Source organism: Myxocyprinus asiaticus, chromosome 35, assembly GCF_019703515.2.
Source record: "Myxocyprinus asiaticus isolate MX2 ecotype Aquarium Trade chromosome 35, UBuf_Myxa_2, whole genome shotgun sequence".
NCBI classification, from domain to species: Eukaryota; Metazoa; Chordata; class Actinopteri; order Cypriniformes; family Catostomidae; genus Myxocyprinus; species Myxocyprinus asiaticus.
The window spans coordinates 23,002,542-23,022,697 of record NC_059378.1 but is presented as its reverse complement, the minus strand read 5'-3'; the positions used below and the strand labels follow the sequence as shown (position 1 = coordinate 23,022,697).

Sequence of the window (20,156 nt, the reverse complement as noted above, 5' to 3'; positions counted from 1 at the left end):
ATGGTGGACGTTTTAAAGCATGCGGGGACCACAGACAAGGAGAGGGAAAGGTTGAAAATGTCCGTAAAAACACCAGCCAGTTGGTTCGCGCACGCTCTGATGACACGGCCCAGAATGCTGTCTGGACCTGTGGCTTTACGGATATTCACCCGTCGGAAGGATCGGGTTATGTCCGCTACAGAGACGGAGAGTGAACTAACCTCTGTAGCTTCAGCCGCGAGAGCTCTCTCCGCGAGGGCAGTGTTATTTCCCTCGAAACGAGCATAAAAAATCTTTAGCTCATCCGGGATAGAGGCAGCGGTGTTCTCGGCGGAGTTTTTATTCCCTTTAAAGTCCGTGATGATATTAATTCCCTGCCACATGCTGCTAGAGTTGGTGGTGTTAAACTGTCCTTCATTCTTGTCCCTGTACTGGTGTTTGGCTGCTCTGATAGTTTTGCGGAGTGCATAACTGGCTTGTTTATGCTCCTCCACGTTCCCAGAATTAAAAGCGGAGGTCCGCGCTCAAGTGCCGCGCGAACTTCGCTATTTATCCATGGCTTCTGGTTGGAGTAGATCTGTATTGTTTTGGTCGGAACAACATCCCCTACGCACTTTCTCATGAAACACGTTACGCTATCAGCGTAAACCTCGATGTCGTCATCAGAGGTGGACCGGAACATCTCCCAGTTCATGTGATCAAAACAGCCTTGTAGCGTAGATTCTGATTGGTCCGACCAGCACTGGATCGATGCAATGTCAACGAGAGACGAGGGACTGCTGCATTATCTGCCTTACGAAAACTTGGATGTCTGCTGAGATTCCAGATTCAGCCATCGAACCCACGGGGTTCTCCGTGCACAGAGCGAAACACCTCTCAGGTAAAAGCAGAGGTGGTGGTTTATGTTTTGTGATCAACAAATCCTGGTGTGATTAGAGGAACGTACATTCTAACAAGTCTTTCTGCTCTCCATATCTGGAATTTCTCATGCTTCTGTGTTGACCATTCTAGCTACCGAGGGAATTCACAGTGGTCATTATCACTGCTGTATACATCCCCCCACAAGCCGACACAGACTGGGCACTCAAGGAACTGTATGGAAGTGAGCAGGAAACCATGCACCCTGAGGCCGCGTTCATTGTGACTGGGGACTTTAACAAAGACAATTTTAAATCAGTCGCACCAAAATACCACCAACACATCAGTTTCAACACACGAGGGGACCGGGTTTTGGACCATTGCTACTCTCCCTTCCGGGATGGCTACAAATCCCTCCCCCGCCCACCATTTGGCAAATCAGACCACTCTTCCATTCTGCTTCTGCCCGCTTACAGGCAGAAACTGAAACAGGAAGCACCCACCCTCAGAGCGATCCATAACTCACTGATTTTGTTCAGCTCGCAGAGCTTGTTGTCCAGAGACTGAACATTTGCCAGTAGAACACTGGGTAGCGGGGGTCGATTTGCACGATGTCTTACTCTGATGAGAACACCAGCTCTCCTTCCCCTTTTCCTTCTGCGTTTCCGCAGCCAGGCTGCCCAGACAAAGGCCTCCGCTGCCGTGTTTGTAAACAGCGGGTCGGCATTGAGGAATTTGAAGTCCGGTTTTCAGTGTGCAATTGCAGAACCAATGTCCAAAAGTGTTTGTCTGTCATAGACAATAAGGCAGACAATATCCAAGGCAAAAAACATAAGAATTGTAAACAAAACAAACAAAAAACTGCAGTGTTGTGTCGGAGCTCGCAACGCAGCAGCCATACTCGGCGCCATCTTGAATCCATAACTATGATAGTTATGGACTCAAGAGCATAGATGCATTATAACTATGATACTGACAATGCTAAATTGTTTTCTGACATCACTTTGAAATGACCATAAATTATAATTTTTTTTTTTAACACGTATCAATAACTTTTCCAATTGGGCAACTTGCTAGAGATCATAGCCACAGGAAATATGCTGATCATGGTTTAAAATGGCACATAAACATAGTTTATTTGATTTTCAGTAAGGAAGCTCACTTAAAGGTGCACTCACAAATTTTTTCCTCCTAAAGTTTAACTCCTAAATACATGAATTATAAGTTTGCAATATATGTAGGAAATCATGAGCACTCACATTAAAATGAAGACTCCAGTCATATCAGTAACCTTATAAGAGCTGTTTTATTCTACATGGGGAGGGTCCGCACATGGGGGCTGCCATTTTAGAATCACATGACCAGCCGAATAGTACTCACTTAATCTCAGTAACCGTCCTGTTGTTGGACACTTTCACTCAATGATTAAAGTAATCACGGCTGACTGTGAATACTAGGGGCCGTTTACACAACAAAGTTTTCAACTAAAAACTTAAGCGTTTTGGCTTTTCGTTTACATGACAACGGCGTTTTGGGGCCTGAAAATGCAAACTTTTGAAAACGGGTTTCAAAGTGCAGGTTTTTGAAAACGATGCTGTTATCGTCTCCGTGTAAACATACAAAAACGAGAATTTGTGAAAACGATGACATCATGCGCACGTGTATTACTTGTTATATAAAGAATGATGGATTGATAGGCATCAATTTGAGATGTATAATTATCAGTATGAATACTGGTGTCTGTGCAAATAACAATAATCAACTATTTTTTCATTTGGCGTGTTTTGTATGGAGTGTGACCACTGTGTACAGTAGGCAGAACCTGCAATTTGAAAATCTTGAAATTAATGTATGTATTCAGATGGGAAAAAGGTATTTGTATTTTAAATGTTATTTAATTAATTTTATTTGCTGTACCTTTACCCTGCGATTCATTCACCCACCGCTTATGTATATAGCCTATAGACAGAGATGTGATGCCATGTACAGTATTCAATGATATGCTTAGAATATGAAAACATGAGGCAGTGAAAAATGCATGTTAGATCCAGTGTACACAAGACCTCTCTCTCCGTCAGAAGATAACCATATATCAGAGTTCTGTCTGATTTCCAAAACCAGTCAACATCAACAGCTTATGTTAATTTACTCTCCTACCAGCCCAAGAGTCAGCAGGGGGAATACAGAAGAAGGCAGCAGACGAAGTGATGGTAAAAATGAGCGGAGTTTATTGAATAATCTTGAGAGTTCAGTCTATAGGCATGCGCGCGAGTACTTCAAAACTACAATGGTGGACTACAGGACTGTGTTAGTGCTGCTCAAGATTTTGAGTTTATTGACACTTCTCCAGCAAAGTAATTGTAGTAATAAAGCAACCTCATCGTCCGTCAAGACAAAATTGCTCGATGCTTTCGCCATCTTCATTGTTTGTATTCACCGCTCTGTGGAAGAATGCTTATGTGCGCAGGCGCGTAGTGTTTCTTTACAAAGTGACATCGCCAACTACTGGCCTGGCATGCATAATACAGCGTTTTTAGTCATTTTCACGGATCCGTGTGAACGGGGATCGTTTTGACAACGTTGTCGTCTGTACGCGAAACGTTTTAAAAACGCAAAGGGAAAACCGTTTTTAGTACATCATTGTCGTGTAAACGTACCCTACATTTCTACAATGCCATCTGAAACTGAAAACTCTTGATTTTAAATGATGCTGCATCCAAGCCGCTGGGTGTCAGTGTAAGTCCAAGATGACCATTTTGTGAAAATGATGTTGAAACTACGGACCATGTATTTTTCTCATGCAACCTGGTACAAATATTTTGGCGTGACATACATAATTGGATACAGCAAAAGATCTCTTCATTCCCGTCTTCTTTCTCCAGACACGACATAACATTTGGTTTGATATTGCAAAGCAAAGACAATGAACTCTGTTGTAATACAATTCTGTGCCTAGCAAAAATTTGTATCCACAAGTGTAGAATTATAAAATCATCCCCCAAATTTGTTATTTTTTTTAAACGAATTTAAATTATATTTGAAATCTCTAAAAACTCTAAAAGGTCCAAAAGAACAAAAATTGTACGACATCCTAAAACACTTCCCGACTATAGTAAATAACAGAACTTAGACTAAATTCTCCCCTGGTTCGACAATGTCTCATCACTGGGTTATTTATTTATTTCATTTTTAATGTTTTTATTTATTTTTATCCATGTTATTAAGAGCTGTTTCCTCTGACTGTTTCTATATATCTTTATACTGAAGTTGTGTATTATATGTTGCATGTTTGTTTATAAATTCTGCAATTTAAAAAAAACAAACAACAAAAACAACAACAACAACAACAACAACAAAAAAAACATCATCTAACAATGATATGACTGGTAATTTTTAAAGGAGTTTGCTAAAATCTTTCCCTTGTTATTTATTAAATATTTAAATAACAAAAGTGTCTGACAATTATGAGTTGTTGATAAAAAAACAAAAATTAAACTCGATATTTACTAAGATCTATAAAACTTTTAATATAACATGCAAATGTGTGTAGGCTTGCATTTAACGAGACAATGTCTAATTTTTAATGGCAAGTAAGGACAGGAAAAATGTAAGCCTATTTACTGGTAGAACCTCTCCTTAACTTCAACTCTCAAATTTAAAAGCTCATCATTTACACATACTGTAGGCTAATTGCCAAAAAGTGGTCTCAAATTAACCCCCCTTTATTCCACTAGATGGCAGCAAGTACTATCACACAATTTCTGTGTCTCGTTTAGAAGGGCTGCATGCCATGTAGGCCGCGTTCTTTGAAGGCTGCTGTGTCAACCTTTAAACAAATTTAGTTTAAACGAGACGGCCTTCGTAGGACAAACGGAACGTAACATGGTTGCTATGACAGCAGAGAGAAAAGAAAATAGATTTTACAGGTGTACTTTTAGTCTAATACTTTAATTATATATTAATATAATTATACATATTATATACTCTGCACCCATCTACTGAGGTACTTCAACTTGGGAATTAACATTCCTTGCGTTTGAACATCATATTTACGGGCAAATTGGCGTCATTTTTTTTTTTTTTTTTTTACATTTCCGTTGAAGCAAAGAATTGTGGGTTGTGAGTGCCCACGAAGGAAACACCTTATGCATCCTCCGAATTCACGTGAAAGAAGGTCACATTCGAAGGCTGCATTCGGAGTGTCCTACTCGCTTTTCTGAAACGAGACAGCCTCGATGACGTTTGCGGCCGAGAAATGCAACCTCCGGAGCACGCATCCTTCCAAACGAGACACAGCCAATGTCGATTTTTCTTTTCTTTTCTTTTTTTTTTCATCACACAATGTAGATCTGAAATAGAGCTGTTCAGCCGTGACGTCATTTTGTAGGCGAACCCGGAAGTCTAATTCGCCATGGGTTCCCTCTAGATTTTACTATGGGTTTTTGAATTTATGAGTAAATACTGACTTACAGTCATACCTCAAACGTGAATTTAGAAGCCGTATTGAATTATATACTTTATTATTATTATTATTATTATTTTTTACTTACGGCGGCTTCTAAATTCACGTTTGAGGTATGACTGTGTAATATATGTTGTAGAACAAAACGTACTTTCGATCAGCTAAAAATCAAACACTGAAAAATCTGATGCTTGACAATTATAAAATGTAAACTTCAAAGAGAGTTAATTTTGCAAACTCTGAAACAACAAAACTCATCAACATGAACTTTTTTTTTTTTTTTTTTTTTTTTTTCACAGAGCAATAACATACTAAAACACAGCAGAAAGCAAGACACACCCAAACTGATTCTCTGGAATTACCATTAAAAGGCATATAAAAGTCATAGAATGATTAAAAATTTGGGTAAAAAGAACACATCAGTTCAACTGTTAACAACATTTATTTTGCATGTGTGTTGAGATGAACAGGTTTGTTGTTACTGGGTTATCAGCATTCCGATTGAGAGAGGTAGAGTTGATGTGTGTTATCATCTCCAAAACAGTTTGAATCCATAACAGTCAGGCCATAACAGCATATGTGGACATTCTTTGGATTTCCCATCCCTCGAATTACATATTGATATATATATTTTCAAAATAAAGTTAATTATTCACACAAACAAAGAATAGATGTAATAGGTTAGGATTGTCTTTGCCCTTCACCCCATAAAAGAAGCAGTCACAAGGTTGCCACTACGCAATTTAAAAGTTTTATAAAAGCATGAGCGGAAATGCACAAAATGGTGCATCGGTATGACACTCAGTGCCAAAATCAAAATCTGGGCTCTCCTGGGTCTCTTGTGCTAGGAGCAATTTTCCATTTAATCCAAACGAATCAAGAAAAACTCAAAAGCACACACATAGGGAAGAGATATTAAGTTTGAAAAAAGAAGAAGACTATAATATACTGGGTGCATCTGCAATTAATAATAATAATAATAATAATAATAATAATAATAACAGAAACTTGAGTAAGTGTGCCAAGGGAAACATTTTGTATTACCATTACAAAAAGGTAGAATAAATGTTACATGCACTGTAACCACAGCACTAGGATGAACATATCTGTGTAACTAGAGGTAGAAATGTATTTCCTGAGAAGACGACAAATGCCTTGTTTTAACGTAAAACCTAAATTTCACAGCTGTATTGGAAAAGTGAGTTACTTGACTTTTAGTGTGACATTAAGCTCTACAAAGAAATGATCAAAGCATAAGGCATCCTGCAATAATAGCTAAAAGATTTGCATGCTTTATTGTACAGCAATTTTGGTTGTCTTTGCAATAAACCTGACTACATCAGCACTATTTTTTTTCTTCTTCAAAACTTTGCATACATCAAGGCATACATCAGAGTAAAACACATCGCTCTCATTGTTACAAACTGCTTTAATTTTTGAATTTCAGGTGTTATGTGTATTTTTCTTACTCTGTGTGGTAACAGTATTGTTTCTATGAAAAATCGACTGCATCTTTGATCAAAACAAACTGCATAAAGGCCATCAAAATGACAAAAATCGGTCACTCTAAAATTGAGGGTCTTCCTTCTAAAGGTAGGCAGGCAGATTAAATGGCTGTTTTTATAGTTATGAGCAAAAAGGGGCTTTAAAGATATCATGGCTAATACATTGAGGAGTTAAATTTCACGTGGCGTAAATGTGGCGTAAAAATATCCAGTTCTACATCACACTGTTGTAGATTTGATGTGAAAAGTGAAAAGCTGGGAGGGTTTGCAGCTGGTTTTGAGTCTTTGAGGTAGAGACATTCTGGTAGTACTGGCAGAGTTTGAGTTATGCTATATTGATGATTCTTAATATATAAAACTAATGAAACGTACAATAAAAAATACAGACCGAAACGGTTACACTTTCTACACTTATTTGTACAGCTAACACCACGGTGGTCCTTGTAAAGTAATAAGGAAGTGTTATGCAGAGGTTTCAAGACTACATCAGTGTAAAGCATTACAATAAGAGAGAGATGGCGATAGCTGAATGGTTAAGGATCTGATCCCAAGTAAGGAGGGATCAAAGCATTTCACTTCAAGTTACTCCAAAGAAAACTGTCCCTGCAATTGGTGGAAGCTGTTCCAGACAACCCCAATTTCCCAATGCCTTCACCAACTCTCCCTTAGATTGTTTGAACTGCCAGATAAACTATTCAACTTCTTATCAGCTCAGAGAATAATAGTTGCTAGACGACCCCGTTTCTGTCATTCAAAAGACGTTTCACCCCTATGCGCCCACCAAATGGGCATTTTGACCTTGCATACAGTGTAATGCTAGAGGAGGTTGACATAATGTATGAATTACAGCTACACTTTGACAAGAACAAGACAAAGATCTTTTCGTTGGCCGGAACAGTTGATTATTAAAATGATCAAAAACATCCTTGAAGGTTGTGATATAATATTCCTAAACACAGGAAACCACTTCCTTCTAATCTAATTTCATTCTGCTCTAACCAATATTCACTTTTAAACAATCCAATATCATATTTATAATTTTCTCAGATTCCTGCAGTTTTTTGAGTTTTTGGGTCGTTAGTTCAAATCTTAAAGTAAACCTATTATTATACTGTCTTGTTAATAATCAAACTGTGATTTTTGAAAACAGCTGATGAGTGAAAGATAAAAAAATTAAGTAAAACAACCTCTGACCTCATTCATCATCAACTTTAGAGCCACTATGGGCCAAGAAGAACAGTCAGTAGACTGTGGCAGTTCAAAGTCATGCCGTTCGAGCTCTGTGATGCCCCAGCCCCCTTTGAGTGGCTCATGGAGAATGTGGCCCCGAGAGTTTGCCAGTAGTAATGGAGACGCAAACAAACATGAAACATGAAAAATTGGTTATAAACGCAAGTATACACCGCTATAAATGCATGCCTATGTTTCCTCACAAGATTTTTTCTTTCCACTATCTTTAACCTGAATGTTCAATCACTGATATTACGATCATTATCGCTATCGCAGTGTAGACATCTGAGATGGGAAACCAAATGATTGAATACTCATCAACAAAGGTTACAAAAATGATAATAATAATAAACTTCAGACCACACTCTGTATTGTGTTAGTGCTGAAGTTCAGACATCCGCCTGTCAACAACAGCGCATTCAAACTGTGCGGAGAATAAAACCTTCACAAGGCACTGCAGATAAATACTCGGAGAAAATAAAATGTACAATAATATATTATTAGTTCAGACCCTTAAGCTGTTTGCATCACATGTTATAACAATAATACTACTGTTACGATTTATCCTATAGATGAAAAGCTTATGTCAGTCAGACTATAAAACCCTATAAAGCAGAATTCTACACTGCCGTTTTGTTTTACGCCAGACAGTGTGCTCACAGAAAGATAATTAAATTATTCACAAGTTTTGCATATACATTATAAATCACTCTCTTTATAATAAATTCTATTGTTATTTTAGATTTCTTTTGGCTCCTGATCAAAGGAGAGTGTAAATAAAAGACCTGAGCTAGTGTACTTCAAGTTGAGAGTGATTCAGCTATTCCTGCATGTTTAGATTTTTTTTAGGCATATCTTCTGTAGTAACTGAGGCTTTTTGGCTTTGGTTTTGCACTGAGAGGGTTGAGAGTCTGAGGTGCTAAGGTGATTGGTTGTTGGAGGAGGATGAGGTAGACGTGTGGAGAACTGACTGAGGTCCATTGCTGCCTGTGGAACATTTATTAGATACCCCTGATGAGGTTGGTGCTGCGGCCTGGGCGAAGAGTACACCTATGAGAAAACGGGGAAAGATTACGGACAGCTGAATTTATAGGACAAACTTGAATACACTGCATCCATATGCCGACTGGCTTTTCACCTGTGTAGACGACCCCATTAATTTCCAATGACATGCTGACGCTGTTGAGGCCATTGGTGGTCAAGTTCAAGGCAGAGTCCGGACTGCTCTCTGATAGAACATAAAACAAACAGAATTAACCTTTATATTTCTGTAAAAACATGCTTTTTTATTTTATTTTGAAGCTCTGTTGTACACAGCATCAATTTCAGGGTGAATATATATTTATTTTTTTGCACTGTGGCATAACCTCTCAGTCTCCACTTTCACATTCTTCTTTTGTTTTAGGTGATTCACGTTCTTCGAGCATATCACTAGTTACTGGGCAGGGAGTTTAATTTATTGTGGAAAAAACTTGAATACTCATCAGTTTCTCACCCACACAATCATTTCACTTCTGAAGATATAGATTTAACCACTGGAGTCTTATGGATTACATTTATGGTGCCTTTGTGTTTTTTGGAGATTTAAAATTTTGGTGCCCATTTACTTGCATTGTGAGGACCTACAGAGCTGAGATTTTTTTTGGGAAAATCTTTGTTTTCAGCAGAAGAAAGAAAGTCATACACATTCTGGGATGGTATGAGGGTGAGTAAATGATGAGAGAATTTTAATTTTTTGGTGAACTATCCTTTTAATCTCAGTAACCACCCTGTTATTGGACACTTTTACTCATGGAATTAATTAATCATGACTGACTGTGAACAGTGAATTTCCACAATAGCATCAGTAACAGAAAACTACTGCGTATGAATGATGCTGCATCCAGTCCCCTAGGTGTCAGTGTAAGTTCAAGACGAGTGCTCCTGTAATGTTCCTAAAATAGGCTTCATTTTTTTTGTTACATATAATTTATTTATTTGTTTATTATTAGGAGTTTCGCCCCTCAATTATCTTCTATACAAACAACCACCACCGTAAAACACCATATCATTTGACAGTATCTGAAGACATATTGCCTTACAGCAGAGGGCGCTCTCTCACAGCCATTTCTCAGCCGACAGTATAGAGTTAAAAAACAATGCAATAATAATAAATAAATAAAACCACATGCAGTTGTACGGGAACTTATTCAGTCTCTCATTCATCTTCCGATAAAATAAGGTGAAACCTCTAGTACTTAACACCTCTAACCAAGAAGAGGATGTCATGCTCTGTTGAAGGCAGGGATTTCCCTCGTCTTTGTGGTTTAAAGTGGGCCACCACCTCCAGTTTTCTAATGACAACTCCTTTATGCCACCATTCTTTAATGTTAATACATCAATGCAACTCACAGATTTCTGTTTTTGATTACATCCAATCAGTGCAATATTAAACACTGTCTTTCCTCATTCACTAGAAGAGCGTTCAGTAAGAACAGTACTAGTACTATTGCCTGCAGTGGGATAGTGAGTGTAATGACTCACTACAGAGACAACTGCTGACAGCTCACTGGAGAACTATTGATCTATAAAGTTGCCAGTAATTCAGTTTGGCTGTGGTAATATTTTCACACCCTTTCCAACCAAAAGTGTGAATGATGACGTAAGACGGGGCTGGCCAAACTATACTAGAAAACATTATGAGTTCATTTCATAACCTTAGGAACCTAAAGTTAGATATTCCATAGACATGTTTCCCTGAAATATCAACAAAAAGGTGTTTTTTGTTCTCAGGTCGATGTTTATGGGAAAGGATGTAAGATTGTAAATTTGGTGGAGGCAATTTTTAAAATCTTTGACTGCATCAATGATGACAGAACATATATTTTACCCACAAAAACAGCATCAGCTAGTATTTCCCTAGTTTGATGTTTTTTTTTTTAAAATGACATGCCGATATCTAGACAGCAGGGGGACAAATGATGATTTAGTGTCAATGGGGTCCAAAAGTCTTTGACCAATTATGATTTTAATATGATTTTTTTCCCCATGACAAATAATATAACAATTTGAGTAAAAATTTAAATGTACATGAATTATCTGCATTTCTTTGGCATGTTTTATTTGCTATGTTTCCCTTTTGATGGCAGCATGCACTTGAGCTGGCTTGAACTCCACATGTTTGTGCAAAATCTGATGATCCACGTTATTTACATTGAATTTTTTTATACATTTAGCAGAAGCTTTTATCTAAAGCAGTGGTTCTCAACCTTTTTTTTTGATCCACCAAGTTCTCCGAGCAGCTGGAAATGTGAACTTTATAAAAAAAAAAAAAAAACAAAAAACAAAAAAAAAAAAAACAATTATATATATATATATATATATATATATATATATATATATATAAAATAGTAAGTGCAATTAGTGTGGGTTGGTTAAAGGGTTAGTTCACCCAAAAATTTAAATTCTCTCATCATTTACTCACCCTCATGCCATCCCAGATGTGAATGACTTTCTTTCTTCTGCCAAACACAAATTAAGATTTTTAGAAGAAAATTTCAGCTCTGTCAGTCCTCACAATGCAAGTAAATGGGTACCAAACTTTTGAAGCTCTAAAAAGCACATACAATAAATCCATACAGCTCCAGTCATTAAATCTATATCTTCAGAAGTGAATTGATAGGTGTGGGCGAGAAACAGATCAATATTTAAGTCTTTTTTATTATAAATTCTCTTCCCTGCCCATTAGGTGGCAATATGCACGAAGAATGCGAATTGCCAAAAACAAAAGAAGAATGTGAAAGTGAAAGTGGAGATTGATAGTTAAAAAGGACTTAAATATTGATCTGTTTCTCACCCACACTTATCATATTGCTTCTGATGATATGGATTTAACCACTGGAGTCTTATAGATGACTTTTATGCTGCCTTTATGTCCTTTTGGAACTTCAACATTTTGGTCACCATTTACTACAGAGCTGAAATATTCTTCTAAAAATCTTTGTTTGTGTTCTGCAGAAGAAAGAAAGTCATTCATATGTGGGATTTGAATTTTTGGGTAAAATATCCCTTTAGGTGCATGTGGAACAGATGTATTTTCAGCTGGTTCTTGAATGTTGTAAAATCATGTTATTCCAACATGATTTGAGAATGCTACAAAGAAAATCTTGTTTTCTTCAAAGCAAGGAAATATGACATTTTGTACATAGGAGGTAACATGGTCTGAGTCACAAATTTGTTATAAAATGTTTATACTATTTATATTGCTTTTTGTATTTTATATATATATATATATATATATATATATATATATATATATATATATATTCATTTTATTTCAAAACGTTTCTTTGTTTTATATTTTTCTAAATCCTAAAACTTCAAGGTTTAAATTTAAAATCCCAGATTTTTAGTGTGGTCTCAGGCCCACTGGAATGAAAATTATGACAAATGTGACATAGATAATAATTTTTTTTACAATATGTGAAAACAAAAACATCTGCATTATTAATGCACAAGGCTTATGGCACATTTCTGAAAATGGTCAAATATCAGCCTGGCTGACATATTGATCTTTCACTACACAGGACATTATAAAGCAAAACAAAAGGGCACAGTTATAATAATATAAAAATAACCAAGTATCAGCTAATATATGACTTTCACTAGTCTGCGGCCCAGAGTGTTATAGTGTCAGTACCTTGATTGTTGATGCGTATGTTCATGGGGATCTGTGCTGTCATGGCCAGCAGGTTGTGCTGCAGGGCTCTCTGCAGGAGTCGCTGGTATTCCTCCAGTGGTAGTGCAATCCTCTTCTCCGGTGGTTCCCCTGACTCCAACTTCTCCCGCAGCTGCTCTAGTGCAGCTACCTGTGCGATGGTGGCTGCCTGCGCAGCCGCAGCCTGGGCCGCAGCTACTGAGTTACTGGTTAGAGACACAGGCAGATGAGCCTGAACTCCATCGTCATCTACAACAAAGAGGGAACAGGACACACAGAATACATTTTAAGGAATATTCTAGGTAATCGTACTAGAGTGTTTTAAAGGGATAGTTCACCCAAAAATGAAAATTCACTCATCATTTACTCACCCTCATGCCATCTAAGATGTGTACAACTTTCTCTCTTCTGCAGAACACAAACAAAGATTAAAAAAATAAATAAATAAATCTCAACTCTGTAAGTCTGTACAATGCAAGTGAATGGTGATCAGGCCCTTTAAAGCTCCAAAAAGGAGATAAAGTCAACATAAAAGTAATCTATAAGACTCCAGTGGTAAATAAATGTCTTCTGAAGCAATTCAGTTGGTTTTGAGTGAGAACAGACCAAAACATAGCTCCTTTTTTACAGTACATCTTGCCATTGCAGTCTCTAGGCACGATCATGATTTCAAGCTCGATTACACTTCCTAGTGCTTGATGCATGCACAGAGCGCTAAATGGCGCTATAGGATGTGTAATCGAGCTTGAAATCATGATCGCCAAGGAGACTGCTGATTTCAAGATGTACAGTGAAAAAGAAGTTACATTTTGGTCTGTTCTGACCCAAAACCAACTGGATCGCTTCAGTAGACATTGATTAAACCACTGGAGTTGTACGGATTACTTTAATGCTGACTTTATCTGATTTTTGGAGCTTCAAAAGGCCTGATCACCATTTACTTGCATTGAATGGACATACAGGGCGGAGATATTCTTCTTAAAAAAATCTTTGTTTGTGTTCTGCAGAAGAAAGACATACACATCTGGGATGGCATGGCGGTGAGTAAATGATAAGAGAATTTTTCATTTTTGGGTGAACTATCCCTTTAAACCAGAAATGTGAAGCTTGTACTTCAGTTAAAGTACTTAAATGAAATAAGTAAAAAACAAAAGAGCTCTGAAGTTGACCAAACCGTTTTTTCATTTTGAGGTGGAGGTTTATGCTTAACCGATGTAATTCCTCCATTTGCTCCATGTAAAAAAATATTATTTATGTTTATTCTTGTGCTATCCAATCACCCTATATACTTCCATTGTACGTTTACTACTGTAAACACATCTATATCTATTGTTTATGTTATCTATTGTATATCTACTGGCAATGTTAAAACTGCCAATGTTAAAATACTACCTCCTTTCCCAAATCAATATGTACAGACAACTATAAGTAAGCCATAGGTTTATTCTCTATATATTCCTTGAAATAAAGCAGACCATACAACAACATGACACCACATCAGAGCCACATTGTGATAACAAATCAGGTCAAAATAATGGTGTTTCTGAAACTTTAAATTCATTTAAATGTAAAATGTGGTCCTATTCCCTACACATGGGGTAAACAAATCTGCAGCAAGCATAACCAATATCATCATAGCGTTTCAACCATGTGACTTATTAGAATAATTTTAATTTAAAGTACAGTAGAGTCAGACAGGTAAGTGAGGGAGAGAAAATGGGATTGGGACATGAACCGGGCCAAGTCTTACCCTTTTTAAGTTTCTGTAAGTATGAGAGAGAGGTTCCGTTGCTGGGCAGAGTGATGCCCATAGGTGGCATAGAGAGTTTGTGAGAGGACAGCATGGTAGGCGTTCCATTGGGCGAGTAGGTGAAGAGCGAGCTGCCGAAGCCCTGCCTGCGTCCCTCACGCCGGTTACTGTCAATGGCCACCTGGAGCTCATTGGGATTGCTGAGGCTTCTCTTGTCACATTCATAAGGATACAGATACTTCATATATCTGCAGAGGGGTGGGACATTAAGAAGACAGGATTATGCTAACATTTCCAAATAATTAATTATTTACTTTGATGCTTTTGTTTTGGGGTGTGCTTGATCAGTGGGTTTACTCAAAAACTAGTTGGTCTGAAGGAAACCCTGTATGATTAGGCTGATTTAGGAGTCATTTCATTGAACATAAAGTCTATAACTGGCCTACAGTCCATAGCGATCCACTTTGAAATTGAGTTTGTGAATCTGTATTCATTAAAGGAATATTCCGGTTTCAATACAAGTTACGCTTAATTGACAGCACTTGTGCCATAATGTTGATTACCACAAAAATTAATTTTGGCTTGCCCCTCCATTTCTTAAAAAAAAAAAAAAAAAAAAAAGCAAAAATTTTGGTTACAGTGAGGCACTTACAATGGAAGTGAATGGGGCCAATCTGTAAACGTTACAATAATCACTGTACAAGTATAGCCACAAGACGAAAACAATATGCGTAAACACTTACTAACCTTTTCTGTGTAAAGTTATTGCTTATTTTACAACCTAAAATCCTAAAATGACAGTAAAAATAAATGTAAACAACTTTACAGCTCAAATAATACATGAGTTTTAACAGAAGAATGAATGTAAATGATTTTAATAAGATTATAAGCTTCGCATTTCTGCCTTTAAATCCTCGAAAAAATTGGCCCCATTCACTTCCACTGTAAGTGCCTCACTGTTACCGCGATTATTTTTTGTTTTGTTTGTTTTTTTTAGAGGAAAGGAAGGATGAGTCGTGACCCCTGCTTATGCTCTGTCCAGCAGTCTCTGAACAGGCTCTCGGTTTGTTGTCTGTACAGTTGTGCGTTGCCTGTACAGCTGGAGTAATGCTTACTGTCCCCTGCTGGTTGTGATTTGCAAAAACATGAAAGTGGTACTTCAAAGCTTGAATTGCTCTGGTGGTAGGGAAATTGTGGAATATGCATATGGTCAGGGTGCATGATTTACTGCGTTAATTTTTTTGAACACATTATTTTTTATATCATTAAATCGCAGTGAATTAACGATTAAAATCGACAGCATTAATAAAAAGACTACATAACATTTACATGGCATTTTACATTTAGTCATTTAGCAGACGCTTTTATCCAAAACGACTTACAAATGAGGAACATAGCAAGCAATTTGTCATACAAAGTTCAATAACATCAACAGTGTTGTACTGCAAAGCTCTCAAGGTGGCTGGAGTAGTATAGGTGCTAGAGCATAAGAAAGAGACAGAGAAGTTTATATACATATATATTATTATTATTATTATTATTTTGGTGCAAGTTAAGTTAAATATTAAGTGCAATTAGTGTGGGTCATTTAAGTGCTCGTGGAACAGATGCGTTTTCAGCTGGTTCTTGAATGCTGAGATGATATTAGCAGATCGTGTGAAGGCTGGAAGCTCATTCCACCACAGTGGAACAGAGAAAGTGAACGATCGTGAAATTTTGAGCCTCTTTGTGATGGGACCACCAGGCGCCACTCGTTCATAGACCGCAGAGAGCGAGTTGGAGCATAGACCAGAAGAAGTGAATTGAAGTAAGAGGGTGCAGTTCCATTGGCTGTCCTGAAAGCCAGAGTCAAAGCCTTGAATTTGATGCAGGCAGCTACAGGTAGCCAGTGAAGTGAAATCAAGAGTGGGGTGACATGAGTCCTTTTTGGCTGTTTGAAGACCAAATGCGCTGCTGCATTCTGGACCATCTGCAGTGGCTTAATTGTTTTAGTTGGGAGGCCAGCCAACAAAGCATTACAGTAGTCCAGTCTTGAAATGACCAGGGCCTGGACCAGGAGCTGTGCAGCATATTCAGACAGAAAAGGTCTGATTTTCCTGTTGTTGTAAAGTGTGAATCTGCAAGACCGGGCAGTTGATGAGATGTGGGCGGTAAAATTAAGCTGGTCATCTACCACCACTCCCAGCTTCTGAGCTGTTCTGGTTGGAGTTAGTGTAGATGAACCAAGATGAATAGTGAGGTTGTGGTCAACAGATGGGCTGGCTGGGATCACGAGGTGATCTGTCTTGGCAAGGTTGAGCTAAACGTGGCTTTTCTTCATCCAGGCCGAAATGTCTGAGAGGCAGGCAGAGATACGAGCTGAGACAGTAGGGTCATCAGGCTGGAACGACAGGTAGAGCTGCGTGTCATCTGCATAGCAGTGGTAGGAAAAGCCATGCACCTCAATTATCGGTCCGAATGATGTTGTGTATATTGAGAAGAGGAGCTAGAAATTATAGCACAAAACTATCACAGTTCACAAAAAAATCTTTGCATGTATAAGTTCACAATGGAAAGATTTCTAGACAGTGATTGTTTAAAACATAGTACACTAAAACCTTCTCAGAGAAGTTGCATCTCGAAAATATGCTAATACAAATCAACCCCAGTAACTGACTAGTCGGTTGTTAGACAACTAGCCGACCACCCTACCCATCCCTAGACTAATGCCACGTTTCTTTTTTAATTAAACACATATTGATTCCGTATTTGAGATCGTATTTGACTCATTTTCAGCTCTGCAATGTACACAAGTCGGTGTGTACATACTGTGTTCTGAGAGTGAAGGCAGCACTGGTGATGGAGGTTGGCAGGTTCAGCCCTTTCGTGATCTCCCTCCACAACTTTTTATTTATGACTTCCACCAGCCCCCCCTTCTCCGTCACCAGCTGGTATAGCATGTAAAGATCCAGCACCTGCTTGGCCATGATGGGGATCCTGTTCACTGGAGTCCCTGCACAAAAACAAGCAGCTGCGTTAGCCGTCCGCCTGAACGGTTTACATTAATGTTTTAAACGCTATAAATAAAAGAAATGCCCATGTGTGTTTAATTTTGATAAATATCTGTGGTTTCAGCTCTTCTTTAGGCAACACAGTGAGGTTTGTGTGTGCAGCTGTGCTGCAATGGGGAGGAACTTATATAGCGGAAACAGCGATGCAACTAACTTAACTAAATTTTTCAGTAGTATGGCCGTCTACATAACAGTGTAAGCCGTCCAGTAACAAGCTACTTTCTCTGATAATTAGCAATGTAGTGGTACATGACACTAAATCTCAATTTTTTTAATACTGTATTACAAGCACAGCTTTACAGCTGAGTGAACCACTGCAATAATCACTTGTTTGTGTGTGCATTTTCCATGTACCTTTTTAATTTGTAACCAGTAGCACTTAATAAACATAACAAAATAACAATTCTAGAGCAAATAGTTTTCCTAAAAATGAATGGCAACATACAGTTGAGGTCATCCCTTCACAATTCCTGACATTTAATCATAGAAAACATCCCGTCTTAGATCAGTTAGGATCACTACTTTATTTTAAAAATGTGAAATGTCAGAATAAGATCAGAGAGAATTATTTATTTCAGCTTTTATTTCTTTCATCACATTCCCAGTGGGTCAGAAGTTTACATACACTTTGTTAGTATTTGGTAGCATTGCCTTTTTATTGTTTAACTTGGGTCAAATGTTTTGGGTAGCCTTTCACAAGCTTCTCACAATAAGTTGCTGGAATTTTGGCCCATTCCTCCAGACAGAACTGGTGTAACTGAGTCAGGTTTGTAGGCCTCCTTGCTCGCACATGCATTTTCAGTTCTGCCCACAAATTTTCTTTCAGATTGAGGTCAGGGCTTTGTGATGGCCACTCCAATATCTTGACTTTGCTGTCCTTAAGCCATTTTGCCACAACTTTGGAGGTATGCTTGGGGTCATTGTCCATTTGGAAGACCCATTTGTGACCGAGCTTTAACTTTCTGGCTGATGTCATGAGATGTTGCTTCAATATTGCCACATCATTTTCCTTCCTCATGATGCCATCTATTTTGAGATGTGCACCAGTACTTCCTGCAGCAAAGCACCCCGACAACATGATGCTGCCACCCCCATGCTTCACCGTTGGGATGGTGTTCTTCGGCTTGCAAGCCTCACTCTTTTTCCTCCAAACATAACGATGGTCATTATGGCTAAACAGTAAAAATTTTTGTTTCATCAGACTAGAGGACATTTCTCCAAAAAGTAAAATCTTTATCCCCATGTGCACTTGCAAACTGTAGTCTGGCTTTTTTATGGTGGTTTTGGAGCAGTGGATTCTTCCTTGCTGAGCAGCCTTTCAGGTTATGTCGATATAGGACTCGTTTTACTGTGGATATAAATACTTGTCTGCCTGTTTCCTCCAGCATCTTCACAAGGTCCTTTGCTGTTGTTCTGGTATTGATTTGCACTTTTCACACCAAACTACGTTCATCTCTAGGAGACAGAATGCGTCTCCTTCCTGAGCGGTATGATGACTGCGTGGTCCCATGGTGTTTATACTTGCATACTATTGTTTGTACAGATGAACATGGTACCTTCAGGTGTTTGGAAATTGCTCCCAAGGATGAACCAGACTCGTAGAGGTCCACAATTTTGTTTCTGAAGTCTTGGCTGATTTCTTTAGATTTTCCCATGATATCAAGCAAAGAGGCACTGAGTTTGAAGTTAGGCCTTAAATACATCAACAGGTACACCTACAATTCAGAACACCTTCTATCAGAAGCTAATTGCCTAATTGTTTTTCTGTAATTTTCCAAGCTGCTTAAAGAGGGTTAACTTAGTGTATGTAAACTTCTGACCCACTGGAATTGTGATATAGTCCATTAAAAGTGAAACAATCTGTCTGTAAACAATTGTTGGAAAAATTCCTTGTGTCATGCACAAAGTAGATGTCCTACACGACTTTCCAAAACTATAGTTTGCTAATATTAAATCTGTGGAGTGGTTAATAAATGACTTTTAATTACTTCAACCTTAGTGTATGTAAACTTCTAACTTCAACTGTATGTGTACAGTGAGACTAAGTTGTGAAATTTTTAATAATACTAAGCTATGGAAAGTCAGATTTTTTTTAATCAAATTGTTTATTATGTTTCCAGGAGTGTTGGTTATTCATGGTTTGAGATGTTACAGACTATACTATAGGATGCTCCCTTGCTCCCTATTTAGTGAATGACTTAACCTCCAGTGTGCTGTCTGTCTGCAATGGTCTCAGAACACCTTATTTTCATCCTAACTCAATATACAGCCTCTGAAAGCAAAATTTTCCAGCTTTTGGATGAACCCATTAATTCTCAATGTGATAATGGGACAGTAAATATAGGATTTATAAGGAAAAAACACGCTAAAGTACACACTAAAGTACACATTAGTGTACATTATGTTAAGCAGTGTGGCGTTTCACGATAAATTCCTCAAATTAAAACAAGAGACTCTAATCTTTTGTTGCCGTTACTCCCAAAGACAAACTCCGCTGTGATCAGCAGCATGTTGTTTTGTTACAGGAAAGTTTAACCCTTTACTAAGAGCACAGAGTCTTCTAAACTGAGACCAGTCAGTTTAAATAAATTTAAAGTAAGCGCTGCTTATAGCGAAGCCAAAATAC

The 20,156-nt window shown here is 38.0% G+C and overlaps 1 protein-coding gene across 1 annotated transcript in view; it reads right to left on the bottom strand.

Moving 5' to 3' along the window:
- Positions 1 to 5,650: 5,650 nt before the first annotated feature.
- Positions 5,651 to 20,156, bottom strand: part of LOC127426589 (AT-rich interactive domain-containing protein 3A-like) — a 66,609-nt gene continuing 52,103 nt past the window's right edge. The window contains exons 5-9 of the mRNA XM_051673492.1: positions 17,289 to 17,472; positions 14,481 to 14,728; positions 12,713 to 12,979; positions 9,173 to 9,262; positions 5,651 to 9,084 (exon numbers count right to left, since the gene is read on the bottom strand). Of these exons, the coding sequence (XP_051529452.1) occupies positions 8,954 to 9,084; positions 9,173 to 9,262; positions 12,713 to 12,979; positions 14,481 to 14,728; positions 17,289 to 17,472 (920 nt within the window). The 3' untranslated portion in view covers positions 5,651 to 8,953. The remainder of the gene's footprint in view (positions 9,085 to 9,172; positions 9,263 to 12,712; positions 12,980 to 14,480; positions 14,729 to 17,288; positions 17,473 to 20,156) is intronic.